Source organism: Leucoraja erinacea, chromosome 36, assembly GCF_028641065.1.
Source record: "Leucoraja erinacea ecotype New England chromosome 36, Leri_hhj_1, whole genome shotgun sequence".
In the NCBI taxonomy this organism is placed as follows: Eukaryota; Metazoa; Chordata; class Chondrichthyes; order Rajiformes; family Rajidae; genus Leucoraja; species Leucoraja erinaceus.
The window spans coordinates 8,017,267-8,041,198 of NC_073412.1; the positions used below are offsets into that span (position 1 = coordinate 8,017,267).

The 23,932-nt window shown below is 50.6% G+C and overlaps 1 protein-coding gene across 4 annotated transcripts in view; it reads right to left on the reverse strand.

The window, feature by feature from the left end:
* LOC129713521 (RNA-binding protein with multiple splicing 2) overlaps positions 1-23,932 on the reverse strand; it is a 92,908-nt gene that overhangs the window by 34,515 nt on the left and 34,461 nt on the right. For all 4 annotated transcript variants that reach the window (XM_055662601.1, XM_055662602.1, XM_055662603.1 and 1 more), the window contains exon 3: positions 14,847-14,885. In XM_055662601.1, coding sequence (XP_055518576.1) covers positions 14,847-14,885 — 39 coding nt within the window. The remainder of the gene's footprint in view (positions 1-14,846; positions 14,886-23,932) is intronic.

The following is a 23,932-nucleotide window of genomic DNA, read 5'->3' on the forward strand; positions in this document are numbered from 1 at the left end:
GACTGAGAGTAACAGGGAGGGAACTGGAGGTAAGAAAAGGCCAGAACAAATCAGGGCCGACAACAGATGAACCAAGGGTGGAGCCCACAATGGCCCATTGTTGGCTGGGGAAGAGGTGAGAACGAAGGGATGCGAAGAGTGTGAGAGATGACTAGGGATTTGGGGGGTGGGGGTAGTAGGGGGACTAGGATTTTTGGGGGGGGGGGGGGGGGGGGGGGGGGGAAAAGAGGGAATACCGAGATTACCTAAAATTAGAAAAATCTGTGGAGTCGTCTGGAGAGACATGGTCTACCATTCTTCAAATTGATCATCATTCCATAGTTTCCTGAACCACCATGTCACGAATCAATTTCCTTCCACAGATGCTGCCTGATCCATTGAGTTCTTCCAACACATTGTTTTTTGGCCAGGAATCCAACATCTGCAGAGGCCTGTCACCTCCCAAGCAGTTTAAGACCACATGGAAGGATGTGAATATAACCCCCCCCCCCCCCCCCCCTCCAAGACCTAGACACAAGTGTACCCCCAAAGACCCAGACACACGTGTACCCCCAAAGACCCAGACACAAATGTACCCCCAAAGACCCAGACATAAGTGTTACCCCCAAAGCCAGTCCCTTGGTAAACATGACGATTCACAGAATGTCCTCATTCTCAACACTGAGGTCACCTTGCTCAACAAAGTGCTGGAGTAACTCAGCGGGGCAGGCAGCATCTCTAGAGAAAAAGAATGGGTGACGTTTCACATCAGGGCCCTTCAAACTTCAGAGTACGAAGAAGGGTCACTGCCCACAATGTCACCCACCCTTGTTCTCCAGAGATGCTGTCTGCACCGCTGAGTTACTCCAGCATTTTGTCTCCATCTTCAGTGTATACCAGCATCTGCAGTTCCTTTCGACACACTAAAGTCACCTTAATGAGTATTGGTGATATTTAAAAATACATACCACCTTCTAGTTAGATACAGCTCTTAATTCTCTTAGGGCTAATGGAACCAAGGGATATGGGGGATGATCAGCCATAATCATATGGAATGGCGGTGCTGGCTCGAAGGGCCGAATGGCCTACTCCTGCACCTATTGTCTATGTTTCTGAAGGAGTTAGTAGTCACGAGTGTCTAATCATCATATGTACCGACAACAAAACAATAACATCATTGAAGGACGTTAACATTCAGTTAGTATAGAGAGTGAACACAGGCCCTTTGGCCCATCAATCCCCTGCTGAACATCAACCACTCATTTACACTATTCCTCCACTAATCCCAGCTTTTACTGTTAATATTTTCATTCAACACTGGGTTAGGAAGTTTGCAAATTTCCTTCGAACCAAAAACTTGCCAAGGTCTTAAGGCTTTGCAGTGCAAGTTTCATTAGTTTGAACATTGGAGCGCAGGAGGACGAGGAGTGATCTAAAGGGCCTGTCCCACTTACGCAAGTTTTTTCGGCGACTTGCCGGCACCCGTCATAGTCGCGGCAGGTCATAGAAAATTTTCAACATGCTGAAAATCCAGTGGCGACCAGAAAAAGGTACAACTCTTTGGGCGACTACTCACGACCATACAGGCTTCACCCCGCGCCGTGTCGACACGCGATGCGTAGTCGCCCTAAAGAGTCGTAGTGCCACCTTGCGTAATTAAAATACAACGTGCCCTGCAAATCTTTATCCATGCACATTCCTCCCTCCTTGGCTGAATTATATGCATTGGTTCAAAACCACACTACCCTCAAAATCACTCCATTTCCTGTAACAAGATGCACTTGCCATTATAATCTATTTTACCACACCGCAAGTTGAATAGAGCCATCTTGACAATAAGCCCAGTATTTGATTTTTGATAGATTTGACTTATTTTAAAAGCAGAAGGCAGCCCAATTCAGAAGTTAACCATGGGAGAATTTGGACAAACTTGGGACTGTTTTCTCTGAAGTTAAAGATACAAAGGACATTTATTATCACATACACCAAATGGTTTAGTGAAATTTGACTTGCCAGGCAGCACACGAATAAAGATAAGACACAACATTAAAGAAGTTAACAATAAACATAAAAACATTCCCCACAATGGATCCCACTGTGGGAGAAGGCAGCAAAGTCCAGTCCCGTCCCATCCCCAGTGGCAGACTGGGTCTAAAAATATTGGTTGCCAGGAGACAAAGGGGGCCCACTTCATCAGGGGCCTACTTGCCATTAGGCAAACTGACATCCTGGCCAGTCCACTGCTGCCCGTCCCCTGTTCACCCATAGTCGGGCCTATTGAGGCCTCCGCAGCTAGTCCGATGTTTTTCAGGCCCTCTTGCTGGAAAGCTGGAACTCCGGCGTTGGAGAGGAGAGGAGAGGAAAGAGAGGAGAGGAAAGAGGGGAGGACAGAGAAAGACTAGAGGTTGAGGCGTAGAGAGGAAAGAGGGAGAGGAAAGAGGGGAGTTGATTTGTGAAGAGGGGAATTCTCTGAAGAAGGGTGGAGGAAAGAGGGGATGTTTTCAAGAGAGGGGATTTAGGAAAAGAGGGAAGAGGGAAAGAGGGTATAGAGGAAAGAGGGATTTTGAGATTGATCAGAGGGGAGAGGACAGAGGGGAGAAATGACCAGAGGGGGAGAGGACAGATGAGGGAGAGGACAATAGGGGAGATACACAGCGGTAAGAGGACAGAGAGAGGTACCGGAACAGAGAGGAGAGGACAGAGAGGAGAGAGGACAGAGAGTAGGGGACAGAGAGGAGAGAGACAGAGAGGGAGACCCCCCACACAGAGGACAGAGAGGACATGAACAGGAAAGGACAGAGAGACATGACCCCCACATACAAAGAGGAGAGGATCCCCCCCCACATTCCACACTCCCCCCCCCACCACACAGACAGGAGAGGACACACAGGGAGTCGACCCCCTCGGACAGAGACACCAGGACAAGACACCCCTCCCCCAGGAGAGGACAGAGATGAACACTAAATGTTGAGGCGTAGATAGGGTAGACTGGCAGACATCTCTCCCCAGGGTGGAAGTGTTGATTTGTGAATCTGTGGAATTCTCTGCCACAGAACGCAGTGGAGGCCAATTCACTGGATGTTTTCAAGAGAGAGTTGGATTTAGCTCTAAGGGTTAACGGAATCAAGGGATATGGGGAGATAGCAGGAACGGGGTACTGATTTTGGATGATCAGATTGAATGGCGGTGCTGGCTCGAAGGGACAAATGGCCAACTTCACTGTACCTTGGTGCTCATGATAAAAACTAAAACAGCTCACTGGAGATACAGCGCGGAAACAGGCCCTTCAGCCGACCGAGTCTGCAACGATCAGTGACCCCCCACACGCCGCACACTCCCCCCCCCCCCCACACTCACACCCCACACTCCCCCCCCCCACACTCACACTCCCCCCCACACTCACACTCCCCCCCACTCACACTCACACCCCCCCCCCCCCCCACACTCACACCCCCCCCCCCCACACTCACACTCCCCCCCCCACTCACACTCCCCCCCCCCCCCCACTCACACTCCCCCCCCACACTCACACTCACCCCCCCCACCACACTCAACACCCCCCCCCACTCACACTCCCCCCCACACTCACCTCCCCCCCCCACTCACCTTCCCCCCCACCCTCCACTCCCCCCCCCACACCACACACACCCCCCCCCCACACACACACCCACCCCCCCCCACACACAACACTCCCCCCCCCACACACACACCCCCCCCCCCCCACCCACACACTCCCCCCCCCCCACACTCACTCCCCCCCCCCCACCCCCCCTCTCCCACCCCCACACTCACCACACACACCCCCCCCCACCCACCCCCACCTCACACCCCCCCCCACTCACACCCCCCCACTCACCCCCCCCCACACCCACAACCACCCCCCCCCCACTCACACCACCCCCCCCCCACCCACACACACCCCCCCCCCCCACACTCACCTCCCCCCCCCCCTCACTCACACCCCCCCCCCACACACACACTCCCCCCCCCCACCACACACCCCCCCCCCCACACTCACACCCCCCCACCCCCCCCACCACCCTCACCCCCCCACTCACACACCCCCCACCCACTCACCCCCCCCACCACCTCACACCCACCCCCCACTCCACCCCCCCCCCCCCACACACCCCCCCCCCCACTCACCCCCCCCCCCCCCCACACTCACACTCCCCCCCCCCACACTCACACTCCCCCCCCCCCCAACCCCCCTCCCCCCCACACACCCCCACCACACACTCCCCCCCCACACACACCCCCCCTCCACACACACACCACTCACTGCCCCCCCCCCACTCACACACTCCCCCCCCACACACACACCCCCCCCCCACACACACCCCCACCACCCCCACACTCCCCACACACCCCCCCCCCACTCCCCCACACACCCCCCCCCCCCCCACACACACCCCCCCCCCCACACACACACCCCCCCCCCCCCACACCACACCCCCCCCCCCCCCCACCACTCACACTCCCCCCCCCACACACCACCCACTCCCCCCCCACACTCCCCCCCCACACCACCCCCCCCCCACACTCCCCACACTCCCACCCCCCCCCACACACCAACCCCCCCCCCCCACCCCCCCCACACACACGTGACTATTTTACATTTACACCAAGCCAATTTACCTATAAACCTACACGCCTCGAGAGTGGGAGGAAACCGAAGATCTCGGAGAAAACCCACTGAGAGAACGTACAAACTCCGTACAGACAGCGCCGGTAGTCAGGATCAAACCCGGGTCTCCGGCGCTGTAAGCTCTGCAAGGCAGCAACTCTACCGCTGCGCCACCGTGACCGCCCTGGATACACACTCAACAGCAGCCTTACAGTCGACGTAACACTGGGAAAACGGCAGGAACATCGGTCCACAAGACTAGCGGGACTGCTCTGTCGGCACAGAATGGATGGGCCCAATGGCCTCTGCTGACGCTTAAATATGGAAACTCTGCCACCAAAGTCCTGCACGTGTGTGATATTCCAAGCGTAATTTAAAAAATACTAATTTCATTGCAAAAAAATGAGTCCTCAAATGGCAGTGGCCTTGGACTCATGCACACGGAAACTGCACCCATCCAACCCTCGATCCACAGGGGCATCAACTATGTTTTACACAGTGTTGAAGGGAGAAGCAGCTTGCAGTTGCCCATTGCTTAGGATTGCCAGCAACCTGCTGGAACAGCGAGAAGGCAGGAGAATGGGGTTGAGAAAAGACCTCACATTCACAATGCAGTCCCTGGAGCCATATCCAAGGATTGTCATGGGTGTTCAGGTCCTTGAATGGGGTTGAGGATCAGCCACGATAGAATGGCAGAGCAGACTAGACAGTCCGAATGGCCTAACTGTGGAATTCTCTGCCTCAGAGGGCGGTGGAGGCAGGTTCTCTGGATGCTTTCAAGAGAGAGCTAGATAGGGCTCTTAAAAATAGCGGGGTCAGGGGATATGGGGAGAAGGCAGGAACGGGGTACTGATTGTGGTTGATCAGCCATGATCACATTGAATGGCGGTGCTGGCTCGACGGGCTGAATGGCCTACTCCTGCGCCTATTGTCTATTGTCTATAACTCTGCTCCTATCTCTTATAGAAAATAGCATGGTCACTTTTTGATAGAGCGCCAAGAAACTGCAGATGCTGGTTTACCAAAAGAAAGTGCTGGAGTAACTCAGTGGGTCAGGCTGCATCTCTGGAGGACATGGATAAGTAACGTTTCGGGTTGAGACCCTTCAGTCTAAAGAAGGCCCCCGATCAGAAACGTCACCTGATCCATGTTCTCCAGCGATGCTGCAAGACCCGCTAAGTTAAGACAGCACCATGTCCATTTTTGACAACACTGCCGAAGCTAGTCAAACCAAGTTAACTCTAGAACAAACCTACACGCTACAAAAACGGCCATTTTTACACCAATATAACCAAATGGCTTTGACATCAACGACAAAATTGCCATTAACTTCTCATCTCAGTTTCCTTATAGAATTACTTTTATTCTCAACTCAAGTTGAAGCCATGCAGTTCCAACATTGAGGGTGGCACAGCGGTAGAGTCGCTGCCTTACAGACCCAGGTTTGATCCCGACTACAGGTGCTGTCTGTGTGGAGTTTGCACGTCCCCCCCCCCCCCCCCCCATGACTCCGAGGGTTTCCTCCCACACTCCAAAGACGTACAGGTTTGTAGGTCAATTGGCCTCTGTAAATTGCCCGCCCCTAGTGGGCAGCATAGAACTAGAGTGAATGGGCGATGGGGGTCAGGACAGACTCGATGGGCAGAAGGGCCAGTTTCCACGCTCTAAACCAAAGGTTCCCAACCTGGGGTAAATGTACCCCCTCCGAGAGTAAATTTGTTGATTCTGGATCTGTACATATTTTTTTCTCATCGACTGGACTGTGTTTGGTTCAGGTATACTGGTATCTGTTCATCATTAGTTGTTCATAAATAAGTGAAGTAGCATTGTTATGTGCTATTAAAGTTGCCAGGGGTGAATGGGATGACAAAGGTTGGGAACCCCTGGTCTAAACTAAAATTAAGACAGAGGGAATTCTCCACCATATCGAAACGTTTAAAGGGTCTGTCCCATTTTCACAACCTAATTCACGACTTTTTTTACTCACGGCCATTTTTCATCATGCGAAAAAAAACATAAACGCCCCGACCTACTTGATGCCACGAGTACCTATGACCTACCTATGACCATGCTGCGAGTACGAGTCAAGGGCAAACTCGGTAGAGGTTGTGAATTAGGTCGTGAAAATGGAACAGGCCCTTGCGTGTCAGGGAAGTGATACTATTCACACACCAAGAGTTAGATTTCATTAATGTGTTTGCTTTGCCAATTGGGAACAAGTTCTCACGCCAAGGCCTTCTGGGGAAGAGAGATGTTGACTTAGTCTGGGTTGGATTTCCATCCATTTGGCAGAAGTGGCCGTGAATCTGCTCGCCCCGAATCAGTAACCACTTCACTCAGCAGCAGTAGAGTTGCTGCCTCTACCGGGTCCCACCCCGACCATGGGCGCCTGCCTGCACGGAGTTTGCACGCTCTCCCCGACACCTGCGCGGGTTTTCTCCGAGATCTTCGGTTTGCCCCCCCACACTCCAAAGACGTGTAGATTTGTAGATTAATTGGCTTTGGTATAAAAATGTATAGAGGTGTAGGGTGCGTGTAGGATGGTGTTAATGTGCGGGGATCGCTGGTCGGCGCGGGCTCAGTGGGCTGAAGGCTCCATTCTGCGCTGTATCTCCAAACTAAAGTTAGTTACGGGGAGCATTAACTGCGCAAATGGAATATAGATATAGCTGAGGATGTAAAGATGACTGCATCCATTGGCTAGATACTATTGTATAGCTTCCTCCATTGCCAATTCATGTGGCGTTGACCACATTTCTCGAAATAATTTTGGCTTGCAACAGATCACACAAAGTGACTGAATAAGAATGAGATCGCAGAGACTGGATACAATACCTACACACGAGGTTTAGAAAAAAGAACTAATTCAGCAAGCAACATCTGTGGTGAACGTGGACTGTGGTGCACATGGATAGCACATGGGGATCGCTGGTTGGCACAGAATTGGTGGGCTGAAGGGCCTGTTTCCGCACTGTATCTCTAATCTAATCTAAGAAGGCTCCCAATTGGGAGCACGGAAACAGGCCCTTCAGCCCATCAATTCTGTGCCGACCAGCGATCCCCATGCACTATCGCTATCCTATACACTAGGGCCAATTTACAATTTTACCAAGCCATTTAACCTACAAACCTGCACGTCTTTGGAGTGTGGGAGGGTACCGTAGATCTCTGGAGAAACCCACGCAGGTCACGGGGAGAACGTGCAAACTCCGTACAGACAGCACCCATAGTCAGGATCGAACCCGTGTCTCTGGCGCCGCAAGGCAGTAACTCTACCGTTCCGCCACAAGGCCGCCCACGATAGCCAGTTCTCCAGACTGGCTATTAATCCGAATCCAGTCTGAGGAAAGGGCCTGATCTTTCAAAACTTGGTGAATAGTGAAAAGTCTGGATAGAGTGAATGTGGAGAGGATGTTTCCACTAGTGGGAGAGTCTAGGGCCAGAGGGCACAGCCTCAGTATACAAGGACATACCTTCAGGAAGGAGATGATGAGGAATTTAATTAGTCACAGGGTCACAAACCTGTGGAATTCATTCCCAAAGACTGAAGTGGAGGCTGTCATTGTGTATTTTTAAGGCGCAGAATAAGGGTGTCAGACGGTATGGGGAGAAGGCAGGAGAATGGGGTCGCGAGGGAAAGATAGAGCAGCCATGTTTGAATGGCAGGGTAGACTCGATGGGCCGAATGGCCTAATTCTGCTCCCATCACTCATGGATTTAAACCGACTCGTGTTACCATCCAGATTCTAAGCAGCGACACCCACCTCTTACCCCTGCAAACATGCACAAGTAGAACTAAGCGGCACAGCGGTAGAGTTACTGCCTTACTGCGCCAGATTCAATCCCGACTACGGGCGCTGTCGGTACGGAGTTTGCACGTTCTCCCCGTGATCTGCTTGGGTTTTCTCCGGCTGCTCCGGATTCCTCCCACACTCCAAAGACGTGCAGGTTTGTAGGTTAATTGGCTTGGTGCGTGCGTGTGTAAATTGGCGCGTGCGTGTGTAAATTGGTGCGTGCGCGTGTAAATTGGTGCGTGCGCGTGTAAATTGGTGCGTGTGTGCAAATTGGTGGGTGCGTGTGTAAATTGGTGCGTGCGTGTGTAAATTGGTGCGTGCGTGTGTAGATTGGTGCGTGCGTGTGTAGATTGGTGCGTGCGTGTGTAGATTGGTGCGTGCGTGTGTAAATTGGTGCGCGTGCGTGTGTAAATTGGTGCGCGCGCGCGTGTAAATTGGTGCGCGCGCGTGTAAATTGGTGCGCGCGCGCGTGTAAATTGGTGCGCGCGCGCGTGTAAATTGGTGCGCGTAAATTGCGCGCGCGCGCGTGTAAATTAGTGCGTGCGCGTGTAAATTGGTGCGTGCGTGTGTAAATTGGTGCGTGCGTGTGTAAATTGGTGCGTGCGTGTGTGTGTGTAAATTGGTGCGCGCGTGTGTAAATTGGTGCGTGCGCGTGTGTAAATTGGTGCGTGCGTGTGTAAATTGGTGCGTGCGTGTGTGTGTGTAAATTGGTGCGTGTGTAAATTGGTGCGTGCGCGTGTAAATTGGTGCGGCGTGTGTAAATTGGTGCGCGTGGTAAATTGGTGTGCGCGTGTAAATTGGTGTGCGAGTGTGTAAATTGGTGCGCGCGTGTGTAAATTGGTGCGTGTGTGTGTGTAAATTAGTGCGTACGTGTGTAAATTAGCGTGCGTGTGTGCGAGATAGTGTTAATGTGTGGGGATCGCTGGTCAGCGCTGTATCTCTCTAAACTAAAACTTTCGCTGAAGTTGGCAGAGGGGAAGTGGTTACAGCCAAGCGCAGACGTTGCCATGGCAACTGCCCAAGACACAACTAAAACTAATCGACATGCTCCGTGTACAATTGTTTCAAGCGACCAGACCACAGACCCACCCTCTTGGGTCACGGACTGAATGGCAACCTTGCGCCCCCTCAACATACCATCGGCTTCAGTGACAACCTCCTGAATTTGACCCTCGGACAATTTTTAAAAGTTTTAACTAATTTAAGGCTTTTCTCAACAGAACGGAACGCCAGGTACAGCCCAACAGGCACTTAGCAGGGACGTACAGCATTGGTCGGTAGATACAGCATGGAAACAGGCTCTTCGGCCCATCGAAACCAGACTGGCCATCAATCACCAGTTTCATGTTATCCCACTCTCTCACCTACTCCCCACACATGGGAGTAGAGGAGACAGAGGCCGTTTAACCTACAGACCCCGCACGTCTTAGGGATGCGGGCGGAAACCGGAGCACCAGGAGGAAACCCACGTGGTCACAGGGAGATCGTGCAAACTCCACACACACAGACAGCACAGCACCCGAGGTCAGGATCGAACTCTGGTCTCTGGCGCTGCAAGGCAGTGGCTCTAACCGCTGTGCCACCCCATGAATAGCAGGGATTTTAATTCCAATTAGGGTGTTAATGCCAGCAACTGGTATAGATGCAACTGATATCCAAGATGTATTATTTGCACTTGTTAACAGCAATACCACTAGTTCAATTTAACACAAAGGGCCCCTATAACCAACTTAGACAATGCCTTGTATGCTTATAGGTTCCAGGAGCAGATTTAGGCCATTCGGCCCTTCAAGTCTATTCCACCATTCGATCATGGCTGATCTATCTCTCCCCCCCAACCCCATTCTCTTGCCTTCACCCCATAACCCCCAACTTGGTTTCTTGGTCCTCCAAAATATTCCAACAGGAATTTAAACTGGAGGTGGTGAAGGGAGGGCTTAAGCCAGAAAGGGTTATTGGGAAGAAAGAGCTACTTTAAATGTAGTTGCATCTGGTTGGGTAACTATAGTTGGGTGGAGATTATTCCATGCTTTAATTGTGCGGGGGAAGAACGAATTGCTGTACACATCTGTCTTTGTAGCTGGGATCACAAATTGGATCGAATGCCCTCGTCTGCTCCTAATTGGTTTGGGTTTGGTGTAGGTCTTGTAGTCTATGTCGAGCTGACCATTTAACAGGTCAAACGGTGAGCTTCACGTCTGTTTATCTTGGAGAGGGTTCCACCCCAACCAGAGAATTCAGAAATTTGGTGACACTCGCTTCTCTCTCATAGGTGTTAGTAACAAATCGAGACCCGTACTAATAGAGAATCTAACTCTTGCCTGAAAAATATCTATCGACTTGGCCTCTGTTGGTTAGAATTCCACAGATTCACCACCCTCTGACTAAAGAGGTTCCTCCTCTTCTTTCTAAACGGTACGGCCTGTTATTCAGAGGCTGCGCCCTCCGCCCACTGCGCCCCCCCATGGACAGAGTGGATTGTAATTCCAAGCAGGATGTTTAGGCCGGAAACTGGTTGCAGTATTCGTTGCAACCGATGCATTATTTGCACTAGCTTGGTCGACAGCAAGCTCCAATAACGCCAAAGGTAAGACACAAAATTCTGGAGTAACTCAGCGGGACAGGCAGCATCTCCGGGGAGAAGGAATGGGTGACGTTTCGGGTCGAGACCCTTCTTCAGACTGAAAGTCACGGGAAAGGTAAGCTATGGAACAATGAATGAAAGATATGCAAAAAAGGGATGATAAAATTGGTTGTTGGGTGAGAACAAGAAGGTGGTGCAACTTGGGTGGGGGAGGGATAGATAGAGAGAGAGAGAGAGAGAGAGAGAGAGAGAGTGAGAGGGGGAATGCCAGGGTTATGAGGAACAACATCTCATATTTTGCTTGTGCATCTTACAGCCAAGTGGTATGAATATTGATTTCTCCAACATCAAGTAGCCCTGGCTTTCCCTCTCTCTCTCCACCCCTCCCCCACCCAAGTTGCACCAGCTTCTTGTTATCACCTAGCAATGGCCAGTCTCCTTCATCATCGTTACTTCTTTGCATCCCTTTCATTTGTTGTTCTATCTCTCTCTTGATTGTCTATATCACTCGTTTCCCTCTCCACCGACTTTCAGCTTGAAGAAGAGTCTCGACCTTTAACATACAAGATTGTTTTGAAGGGTTTGGACACGCTAGAGGCAGGAAACATGTTCCCGATGTTGGGGGAGCCCAGAACCAGGGGCCACACACAGTTTAAGAATAAGGGGTAAGCCATTTAGAACGGAGACGAGGAAACACTTTTCCCTCACACAGAGAGTTGTGAATCTGTGGAATTCTCTGCCTCAGAGGGCGGTGGAGGCCGGTTCTCTGGACACTTTCAAGAGAGAGCTAGATAGGCCTCTTAAAGATAGCAGAGTCAGGGGGTATGGGGAGAAGGCAGGAACGGGGTGCTGATTGGGGATGATCAGCCATGATCACAGTGAATGACGGTGCTGGCTCGAAGGGCCGAATGGCCTACTCCTGCAACGATTGTCTATTGTCTATTGACCTGAAACGTCACCCTCCAGAGATGCGCCGCGTCCCGCTGAGTTAAGGGCCCGTCCCACTTGGCTGTCATTTTTCGCGTAATTCACGCAACATCATTTACGTGTCACGATGGCGCGCGATGACATAGTCAGTGACGGGCGGCTGCGCGTGGCCTCGCGGGATTTTGTGATGCACGAAATGACGTGCAAGTGGGACAGGCCCTTCACTCCAGCATCGTGTGTGCGTCTCCATCTTCAGTTTAAACCAACATCTGCAACTCATTCCTGCAACAATAACACCAGCTCCACTGGACACATGGACACGATTACAAGCGATTTGTTCAGCCGTTGCTGTTGCACAAAGTGACAGAGGAAAGAATGTAAACTCTCGACAGATCACTTCCAGATTTAGAATGGCAAAACATCTCCAGAAGGATGCACTCTTTGCCAGAACTGTAAATGAATGGCAGATCCGCTGAACACAGTACATGAGCGTTTGACACGGGGTCCAATTCAACCACGCGAACTGGATACATAACTAGATGCAATCTAAACACTTACTGCATCACCCAGGAATATCTAGTCCTTTGCAAATGTTACATAAACCATTCAATGGAGATTTAAAATATTCTCTTATTAATAGCAGATACACTTGTCTGGAACTTATTGCCTAGACACTACACTGTATGTACTGAACAGGTGTGTGTATATATTGTGGCTATAATCATTTATTCAATTGAAGTGAGTATTAAAAACTGCACTATATCAGACACCCAGTGCACATCAGATACACCGTCTCTTAAGTCCGTAGGTTCTAGGAGCAGAATTAGGCCATTCGGCCCATCAAGCCCGTTCTACCATTCAATCATGGCTGATCTATCTTTCCCTCTCAACCCCATTCTCCTGCCTTCTCCCCATAACCCCCAAAACTCTTACTGGTAAACAAAAATCTCTTCATCTCCGCCTTAATAGCCTATCCAACTTTCATGACCTAATTCACGACCTCTGCCGAGTTTGCCCTCGACTCGTACTCGCAGCATGGTTGTCACGAGGTCGTAGGTAGGTCGTAGCAGGTCGTGATGCTAGTCGTAGGTAATCGTGGCATCAAGTAGGTCGGGGCGTTTTTTTTTTTTAACATGAAAAATGCCCACCAGTAAGAAAGGGCCGTGAATTTGGTCGTGTAAGTGGGACAGGCCCTTTAAAAATATCCACCAACTTGGCCTCCACAGCCTTCAGTGGCAGTGAATTCCACAGATTCACCACCCTCTGATGAAGGAAGTTCCTTCTCATCTCCTTCATAAAGGAACATCCTTTTATTCTGCGGCTGTGGCCTCTGCTCCAGGGCTCTCCTACTAGTGGAAACATTCTTGCCACACCCACTCTATCCAGTCTCCAAGACTCCAAGCATTGAATTCAAGGGAACTCCCATTGAGACAGCAGCAACATGGAATAATTCCAGGACTAGTAGCCCAAGAGTTAAGAAAGCAAATGGCATGTTGGCCAAGAGGAGTCAAGTATAGGTCCTTCTGCAGTTGTACAGAGTCCTAGAGAGACCACACCTGGAGTATTGTGTGCAGTTTTGGTCCCCTCATTTGAGGAAGGACATTCTTGCTATCGAGGGAGTGCAGCGTAGGTTTACAAGGTTAATTCCCCGGATGGCGGGACTGTCATATGCTGAGAGAATGGAGCGGCTGGGCTTGTACACTCTGGAGTTTAGAAGGATGAGAGGGGATCTTATTGAAACATATAAGATTGTTAAGGGTTTGGACACGCTAGAGGCAGGAAACATGTTCCGGATGTTGGGGGAGTCCAGAACCAGGGGCCACACACACAGTTTAGAAGGATGAGAGGGAATCTTATTGAAACATATAAGATTGTTAAGGGTTTGGACACGCTAGAGGCAGGAAACATGTTCCCGATGTTGGGGGAGTCCAGAACCAGGGGCCAGTTTACAAATAACGGGGTAAGCAATTTAGAACGGAGACGAGGAAACACTTTTCCTCAGAGAGTGGCGAGTCTGTGGAATTCTCTGCCACAGAGGGCGGTGGAGGCGGGTTCTCTGGATGCTTTCAAGAGGGAGCTAGATAGAGCTCTTAAAGATAGCAGAGTCAGGGGATATGGGGAGAAGGCTGGAACGGGGTACTGATTGGAGATGATCAGCCATGATCACATTGAATGGCGGTGCTGGCTAGAAGGGCTGAATGACCTACTCCTGCACCTATTGTCTATTGACTCCTGCACAGACCCCAACCTCCGCGGGCAAAGCAAAGATCCTGACCACGGGTGCTGTCTGTCTGGAGTTTGCACGTTCTGCCCGTGACCTCTCTCAGGTATCTCCGCTTTCTTCCCACACTCCAAAGACCTACAGGTTTGTCGGTTAATTGGATTGGTACAACGGATACAATTTGTCCCTGGTTTGCGTAGGGTCGTGTTAATGTGCGGGGATCGCTGGTCGGCGCGGACTGGGTGGGCCAAAGTGCCGTTTCCACGCTGTATCTCTAAACCAAGCTAAAATCTTTTTTGTACAACATCTCATCGCAGATTACAAGAACAGGTTATGAAGTTCGTGAAGACTAACTGCAGGAGCTTCTGCCCCCGCCCACTTAGGAAACCTGAACGGAAACCTCTGGAGACTTTGCGCCCCACCCAAGGTTTCCGTGCGGTTCCCGGAGGTTTTTGTCAGTCTCCCTACCTGCTTCCACTACCTGCAACCTCCGGCAACCACCTGCAACCTCACGGAAACCTTGGGTGGGGCGCAAAGTCTCCAGAGGTTTCCGTTCAGGTTTCCCCAAGTGGGACAGGGGCAGAAATCACAGCCCAACAACTCCAGGGGCAGTTAGAATTAGACTGCTTTGGGATCTTAATTTAAAATCAAGGGGAAATCCCTCATTGCATCCGAATGATAGAAACCAGGTAAACCAGAAGAAAAATTGCTCACCTGTTTGGCGGTGAGTTTGATCAGCGAACCTTCATACCCCTGGGGAGAGAATACAACAGAATTATTAGCCAAATATACAAGGATTACTGCTTCTTCAAGCACATGACATTATAGCAATGAAGGCATTTTTTTTTGTATATTATTTATGATGCCCTTATAATTAACTAAGATTTTATATGTATTTTATGATTTTTTTATATAATAGACAATACACAAAAGGTGCAGGAGTAGGCCATTCGGCCCTTCGAGCCAGCACCGCCATTCAATGTGATCATGGCTGATCATTCCCAATCAGTACCCCTTTCCTGCCTTTTCCCCCATATCCCCCGACTCCTCTATCTTTAAGAGCCCTATCCTGCTCTCTCTTGAAAGCATCCAGAGAACCCGCCTCCACCGCCCTCTGAGGCAGAGAATTCCACAGACTCATCACTCTCTGTGAGAAAAAGTGTTTCCTCGTCTCCGTTCTAAATGGCTTACCCCTTATTCTTAAACTGTGTGGCCCCTGGTTCTGGACTCCCCCGACATCGGGGGGGGGTGCAATGTATTTTATGTAATGCCATCTCTTGTTTGGACTTTGAGGCTGAAATAAATGTTTAAACTTTATAAAAAGACAACTGGTTGATAGTCAGGATTAGAACTTGTTAAACCAGATATGCTGATGATGATGATACAGCTAAAAAATACATGGGACAGGTGATTATTCATCTCAACCCAGAATATAACCAAATAAACACAAGTTGAGATGATTTGATGGAACATTGTACAACGTGGCTGTGCAAACTGGTACTGTGGAGCAGCGGTAGAGTTGCTGCCTTACAGCGGCAGGGCCTTGGGTTCAATCCCGACAGTGGCTGCTGTCTGTGTGGAGTTTGTATGCTCTCCCCGTTACCGCCTGGGTTTCTCCGGTTTCCTCCAAAGACGTGCGGGTTTGTAGGCTAATTAGCTTTGGTAAAATTGTAAATCATTCCTGGCGCGTGTAGGATGCCGTTAGTGTGCGGGGATCGCTGGTTGGCGCGGTCTCGGTGCGCCGAAGGACCTCTTTCCGTGCTGTATCTCGCAAACTGGTCCCATTTTCCGACGTGGACAAAAATGCTGGAAAAACTCAGCGGGTATGTATGCTTTTCCTCATCTCAGTCCTAAATGGCCTACCCCTTATTCTTAAACAGTGACCCCAACTCCCGCTGGACTCCCCCAACATTGGGAACTTTTCCTGCATCCCGCTTGTCCCATCCAATTGTATAAAAAATACGTGGAGGGGTGTATGTAAAATTGTCCCGTGTGTGTGTGTGTGTGTGTGTGTGTGTGTGTGTGTGTGTGTGTGTGTGTGTGTGTGTGTGTGTGGTGTTACAGTGGGGACTCCAGGAGTTCAGCCAAGAATGAGTTGAAAACAAAGTTATGAGAACGAAATGTGTTGTTATTACTGTCACCGTGCTGCTTCCAACTGCAACCCCCGTGACTGGGCGTTACCCGATCTTAAATACCCAGGGCTAGACCCCATGACCAAACACCTCCCATTCGGAGACGCTCATCTCTTCCCTCTTGAGCCGAGGGTTGGCCATGCCCGTGGCTAGCCACCAGGTGCCGCCACAGCGGCAGTGTGCGGGGGTCGCTGGTCGTCGCAGATCCGATGGGCCCGTTTCCACGCTGTGTCTCCGATCTAGGGTTGTCAACTGTCCCGTATTAACCGGGACATCCCATACATTGGACTAAATTGGTTTGTTCCATACGGGACCGCCCTTGTCCCGTATTTGACCGCCGCTACTTGGGTCGAGGGGACTGTCAGATTGGAACACCGCGTCCGGCCCCGCCTCACCCGTCCCGACGTAGTGCAGCCCATGGAGTGCAGCAGCAGCCCTCGCCCGTGGCCCCGTCGGTCGGTCGGCAGCCCGGCCACCTGTCCGACCTTCGCTTACCGCCAACACCACCACCACCCCTCCTTCTCACGGCCGATCATCGGTTCACGAGTTGGACGGGGCGCCGGACTGTGCGCGCAGCCCTCAGGCCAAAACTTTCACCCAGCCACTGCCTAGTCGGTCAACGAATTGCCGTGGGGAATTTGTCCCGTATTTTGACCTATTGTCCCTTATTTGGGAGTGAGAAAGTTGGCGACCCTACTCTGAACCAAAAAGTTACATCTGTTTTCAGGACAATAGTCTAGTGTTTCAGGCCAGTGACTCATCAGAAAGTAGACAGAGAGGGAGGATAGTGTGGAACACAAGGGGAGTGCCAGGGATGAATCAATGCGGCAAGCAAGCAGTTATCAGCAGGTTAAGCAACCAAGCTTGTGTAACAAGCTGACACAAGGAAAGGCAGATGCTGCTTTACGAAAAACAGATAGCTCTTGAGCAACTTGGGAGGTCAGAGGCAGCATCTCTGTAGAACATATAACCATATAACAATTACAGCGCGGAAACAGGCCATCTCGACATAGAGACATAGATGCAGACCCTTCGAGCCAACACTTCCATTGAATATGATCATGGCTGATCATCCAAACATCAGTACCCCGTTCCTGCTTTCACCACACATCCATTGATTCCGTTAGCCCCAAGAGCTTTATCCAACTCCTGCAACCATCCAGTGAATTGGCCTCGGCAGAAAATTCCACAGATTCACAACTCTCTGGGTGAAAATATAAGGGTTTGGACACGCTAGAGGCAGGAAACAAGTTCCCGATGTTGGGGGAGTCCAGAACCAGGGGCCACAGTTTAAGAATAAGGAGTAAGCCATTTAGAATAGAGACGAGGAAACACTTTTCTCACAGAGAGTGGCGAGTCTGTGGAATTCTCTTCCTCAGAGGGTGGTGGAGGCAGGTTCTCTGGATGCTTTCAAGAGAGCTAGATAGGGCTCTTAAAAATAGGGGATATGGGGAGAAGGCAGGAACGGGGTACTGATTGGGGATGATCAGCCATGATCACATTGAATGGTGGTGCTGGCTCGAAGGGCCGAATGGCCTACTCCTACACCTATTGTCTAAAATTAATATTTTCCATGGATATGTGCAGGAAGGAACTGCAGGTGCCGGTTTAGCCTAAAGATGGGCACAAAATGCTGGAGTAACTCAGCGGGACAGGCAGCACGTCACAAAATGCCGAGTCTGAGGAAGATTCTCGAGCCGAAACGTCACCCATTCCTTCTCTCCAGAGATGCTGCCCGTCCCGCTGAGTTAGTCCAGCATTTTGTGTCTATCTTTGAGCATGGATAGATAATGTTTTGGAGTGGGGCCCCTTCTTCAGGCTGAAGGGTACCCGAACCGAAACGTCACTTATCCATGTTGTCCAGAGATGCTGCCCATGACCCACTGAGTTAGTCCAGTACTTCATTAGTGACTAGCATGGGTGTTGGGGGTTACGGGTAGAAGGCAGGAGAATGGAGTTAAGAGGGAAAGATAGAGCTGCCATGATCGAGTGGCGGATTGGACTTGATGGGCCGAATGGCCTAAATCTGCTCCAATAACTTATGGACTACTGTGTTAAAGGTGGGAATGTCATTTATACTTCCCTCCCCCATTCACTTCCACCTACTACTGAAGGCTAGTTGCATCCATCGTTGATGGGTTACACACCCAAAAATCGTAACGAGCGGATGGAGGTTCTTCAGTGGTAGAGACGGCATGGACAAGTCAAGTGACTCCCAAGTGTACAGTAACCATTCAAGGACCCTGCAAGATCTAGGCTGATATCCCCTTGTGATAATGAGGGCATTGGACTCATCTGCCTTCTGGTGGCAAGGAAGAAGCACAAGGCCACTTTAGAGCAAGATTCCTAATGTTTGGGAACCTTGTCCAGTCTGAAGGGTCCCGACCCAAAAATGTCGCCCGCCCATTCCTTCCACAATCGCTGCCTGACCTGTTCAATTTAGAGATACAGCGTGGAAACAGGCCCTTTAGCCCATGCCGACCAGCGATCCCCGCACATCAACACTACCCTACGCACACGCTGGGACAATTTGCATTTTTACCAAGCCAATGAACCTGCAAACGTGTATGTCTTTGGAGCATGGGAGGGGATGGCAGTGCCCAGAGAAAACACATGCAGAATACGGGGAGAACGTACAAACACCGTACCGACTGCACCCGTACTTGGAATCAAACCTGGGTCTCTGGCGCTGTGAGGCAACAACTCTACCACTGCGCCACCCTGCAGTTGCTCTCAGTCCTAAATTAAACCTGAAGCCCCCGTCTCACTGTATGAGGTAATTCACGAGTTCTCCAGAGTTTCCCCCCCGATTCGAACTCGGAGATTGTCCGTAGCGGGTCTGTAATGCTAACGGTAGGTACTCGCCTCGCATAGCGGCTTGTACGAGTAAAAAGTTAAACAAAATGTAATCACGAGTATTTTATTTATTTATTTTACTCATGGACATTTTTTTACAGGGATTAAAAAATCATCACGAGTTTACCGGATGTCCCGAGTACCTACCGTTAGGATTACGAGCCGCTACGAGACATCCACGGACTCCTACGGACATTCTCCGAGTTCGAATCGGGGGAAAACTCAGGGAACTCATGAATTACCTCACACAGTGGGACAGGGGTTTAATACAAATATCACTAAATATCAAATCGTGTTTCCTTAGTCAGTACCTGGAGCTGAGACCAATGCCGGTGTATTCTGACGCATGGGCGGAAATCCTGGGGTGGGGTGACGGGGGGTGGGACCTGTTCTCCTCCACCCCCCCACCCCCCCATGTTTTGAGAGGTGGGGGACATCCCCCCCCATGTTTTGTGACCCGTGTGCTACAGCCAGTCCCAGGTTGGCTCGCCTGTCCCTCACTCCAAAGACGTGCAGGTTTGTAGGTCAAGTACTTCGGTAAATTGTAAATTGTAAATTGTCCCTGATGTGTCGGATGGTGCTCGTGTACGGGGTGATTGCTGGTCGGCATGGACACGGTGGGCCAAAGGACTTGCAGTTCCCAGGTTGCCTGCGCGCCCAGGTCAGCTCGCCTGATCCGGGACTGGCTTGCAATTCGCAGGTCACAAAAACTAATTGGGGGGGAAAAAAAAAAAAAAAAAAAACCTGCGGGTGGGGTGATTTCGGGTTGGGGGCCAGATCCGGCCAGTTGCCGGAGGCCTGTCTTAGGCCTCATTGTGCCCCCCCCCCCCCCCCCCCCCATGTTTTAAAAGCGATTCCCGCCCATGCTCGGACGAACCAACATTGTTAAAGACCTTCATGTCAAACGTTACGCTAGCGAGCAGAATTTCAAAGTGTACTTTGACTGGACGTGCATCGCTGCTTAAATTAAAGACTTACTCGGGCGATTTAATTTGCTTCCACTTGCACTGCAACTTGGGTTTGTACCGAAACCAGAGAGTTTCCACTCTTGCTCAAGGATCAAAGATCGAAAAAGGTGGTTAAAACTCGAGTTGCTGAAACAAAGCCCTCAAGAATGCAGTGGAGTAAATCCAAGAATGACGTTGCAACCTTCGCACACTAATCACTGCTGCATCGACCAACATTTTGATCTTGAAGGGTCTCGAGCCGAAATGTCTCCTATTCATTTTATAGTTTAGTTTAAAGATACAGCAAGGAGACAGGCCCTTCGGCCCACCGAGTCCGTGCCGACCCTTGACGGACTAACATTATCCCGCACACACCAGTTTACAATTTTACCAAGCCAATTAGCCTACAAACTTGCACTTTTTTTGGGAGTTTGGGAGGAAACCGATGATCCCGGAGAAAACTGATGCAGGCCACGGGGAGAACGTACAAATTCCATACAGACAAGCACCCATAGACCGGATCGAATCTGGGTCTCTGGCGATGTAAAGAGCCTGTCCCACTGTACGAGCTAATTCAATAGTTCTCCCGAGTTTCCCCTGATTCAAACTCGGAGAATTACGGTAATGGCCGCTCGTAGGTACTCGGGACTCCCGTGGATATTTTTCAACACGTTTCCAGAGTACCTGCCGTTAGCGTTACGAGCCGCTAAGAGACGTCCCCGAGCTCCGACGTACCCGCGACGTACATTCTACGTACTTACGAATTTGATTTTTTTTTTTTTTTTTTTTTTTTTTTTTAAAAAAAAAAGCTCGGGAGAGCTCTTGAATTACCTCGTACAGTGGGACAGGCCCTTAAGGCGGCAACTCTACCGCTGCGCCACCATGCTGCCCTAATTCAAGTTGTCCGGAGATGCTGCTTGACCTGCGAGGCTACTCCAGCACTGTGTCTCCTCGTGTATTCACCAGCATCTGCAGGCCTTTACTACATTTCACCATTTTAAATTCTCTCCAGTCCTCGCTTTGGGAGGAATGTTGTTTTTTCCCCCCCTTCAGAAGTCTCTCAGCAAAGTGAAATCTTGAGGTTTATTGGATTATCTGCTTAAAGGGGCTGTGAAACAATCCAAGCTACTGTGGCAAGATAGACAGCTGTTGTTATGACTACCAGAACGACTCGGTCAGCATTGCTGCATTAATCTGCCAATTAAACCTTGCAGTTTATTATACACTCGCATACCAGTCCGCTAAGAAGCAAATCAAAGAGTGATACAGCAGGGAAACAGGCCCTTCGGCCCAACTTGCCCACACTGGCCAACATGCCCCAGCTACACTAGTCCCACCTGCCTGCATTTGGCCCATATATCCCTCCAAACCTGTCTTATCCATGTACCTGCCTTAAAAGCCTGTCCCACTTTCACAACCTAATTCACGACCTCTGCCAAGTTTGCCCTGGACTCGTACAGGAGGGAGGGAGGGAGGGAGGGAGGGAGGGAGGGAGGGAGGGAGGGAGGGAGGGAGGGAGGGAGGGAGGGAGGGAGGGAGGGAGGGAGGGAGGGAGGGAGGGAGGGAGGGGGAGGGAGGGGGAGGGAGGGAGGGAGGTGGGTCGTAGTGCTAGTCATAGGTACTCGTGTGGTATCAAGTAGGTCGGGGCCTTTTTCCAGCCTGATGAAAAATGTCCACGAGTAAGAAAGGTTGTGAATTGGGTCGTGAAAGTGGGACAGCCCCTTACATGTTACTTAAATGTTACTACCTCTACAAGCTTGTTCCAAACACCCCCCACCCTTTGTATGAAAAAGTTACCCCTCAGATTCCCATTCAATCTTTTCCCCTTCACCTCAAACCTCTGGTCCTCCATTCCCCTGGGCAAGATACGCCGCCAAAATGGCTGCTCTACTTTGAGAGTCTTTCACAATACTTTATAACAATTTTCTTAGTCATTTGCTTTCTTCCTGCACCCCATCCGTGTTCAGTTCTGCAACCCAAAACAAGGTACAGATTCTGGTAATCCCCATCGATTGAATTCTCTAGATAGAGTTTATCTTTGTTAGTGTTTTGAGATCTGGTCTTTCTCGCTGCTGTGATTAGACTGCGATATTAGGTTGCCCGATCTGTAACCAAAGAACGGGGAAAATAGAACACAACCATCATGTCCGTGCTAAGTACAAAGCCATGTTAAAACCAATCTCCTCTGCCTAAAATATGATCCATAAAAATCCATTCCCTGCATAACCATGTAGCCAAAACCTCATCTCCCACTTGTGGCAGGCAGTGCATCTACCCGATCTATTCCCCTCAATACTTTATACACCTCTATTCCTTGGAGTGCAGCAGGATGAGAAGTACAAGGGTGAGAAGCATAGCCTTAGAGATCGCAGCCTACTCAACTCCTCTCCATAGCTCGGACCCTCTAGTCCTGGCAACATCCCCGTACATTTTCCCCTTCACCTCAAACCTATGCCCTCAGGGCATCTACCCAATCTATTCCTCTCATTAGAGGCAGTACTACACGTTAGCCCAGGGATAGACAATAGACAATAGTGCAGGAGTAGGCCATTCGGCCCTTCGAGCCAGCACCGCCATTCAATGTGATTGTGGCTAATCATCCACAATCAGTACCCCGTTCCTGCCTTCTCCCCATATCCCCCGACTCCGCTATCTTTAAGAGCCCTATCTAACTCTCTCTTGAAAGCATTCCCCCTTCCTCCATCGAGATGCTTGGCTTGTGAAGATGGCTGGCTTGCTTGAAGAGGCCACTGCTCCAAGCCTCATCATCTCTGCCTCATCAGTCATCATCTTTGCCTCGGGTGGAGGCAGTGGAGGCCAGTGCCAGCAATCTTCACAAGCCAAGCATCTTGATGGAGGGGAGGGGACAAGCAGGCATGACGGCAGGCGGAGGAGACCGCCTCTGCTCCGCTTGCAATTAAAGACAAGCATGTTTAAACAGGCTTGCAGGAGAAGAAACTCATTTCCGTCCCAGATTCCCCCTTGCAACAAGCAAGGGTGAGGGACCCAGTAATTTGCACCATTCAGTGTTATGCACCAATTGTAGTCACACTGCTAATTGGTCACCAGTAATGTAACTCCATGTCCATTCAACCTTCAGGAGCAATGGTTTAGTTTAGAGATACAGCGCGGAAACAGGCCCTTCGGCCCACCGAGCCCGCGCCGACCAGCGATCCCCGCACACCAACACGATCCTACACACACGCACGCTAGGGACAATTTTACATTTATACCAGGCCAATTGACCAGCGAACCTGCACGTCTTTGGATTGTGGGAGGAAACGGAAGAACACGGAGAAAATCCACGCAGGTCACGGGGAGAACGTGCAAACTCCGTACAGACAGCACCCGTAGACAAAATGGAATCCGGGTCTCTGGCACCATAAGCACCACCATGCCACCCGCACTAGGATCTTGATCGAAAACCAAGGTACGACTTTATGGGCTGAATGGCCTCATTCTGCTCCTATGACTTATGCAGTGGTAGAGTTGATGCCTTACAGCACCAGAGACCCTCATTTGATCGGGACTACGGGTGCTGTCTGTATGGAGTTTGTACGTTCTCCCCGTGACCGCGTGGGTTTCTTCCGGATGCTCCGGTTTCCTCCCACACTCTAAATGCGTGCAGGTTTGTAGGTTTAATTGCCCTCTGAATTGGCCTTAGCCAAAGTGGGATAACACTGAACTAGTGTGGATGAACAAAGGTCGGCATGGACTCAATGGGCCAAAGGGCCCATCAATCCTTCACTCAATGAATTACTAGTGATCAGGATTAAACCTGGTTTCTGGACATGTGTGTGTGTGTGTGGGGAAGATAGACACAAAAAGCTGGAGTAACTCAGCGGGACCGGCAGCATCTCTGGAG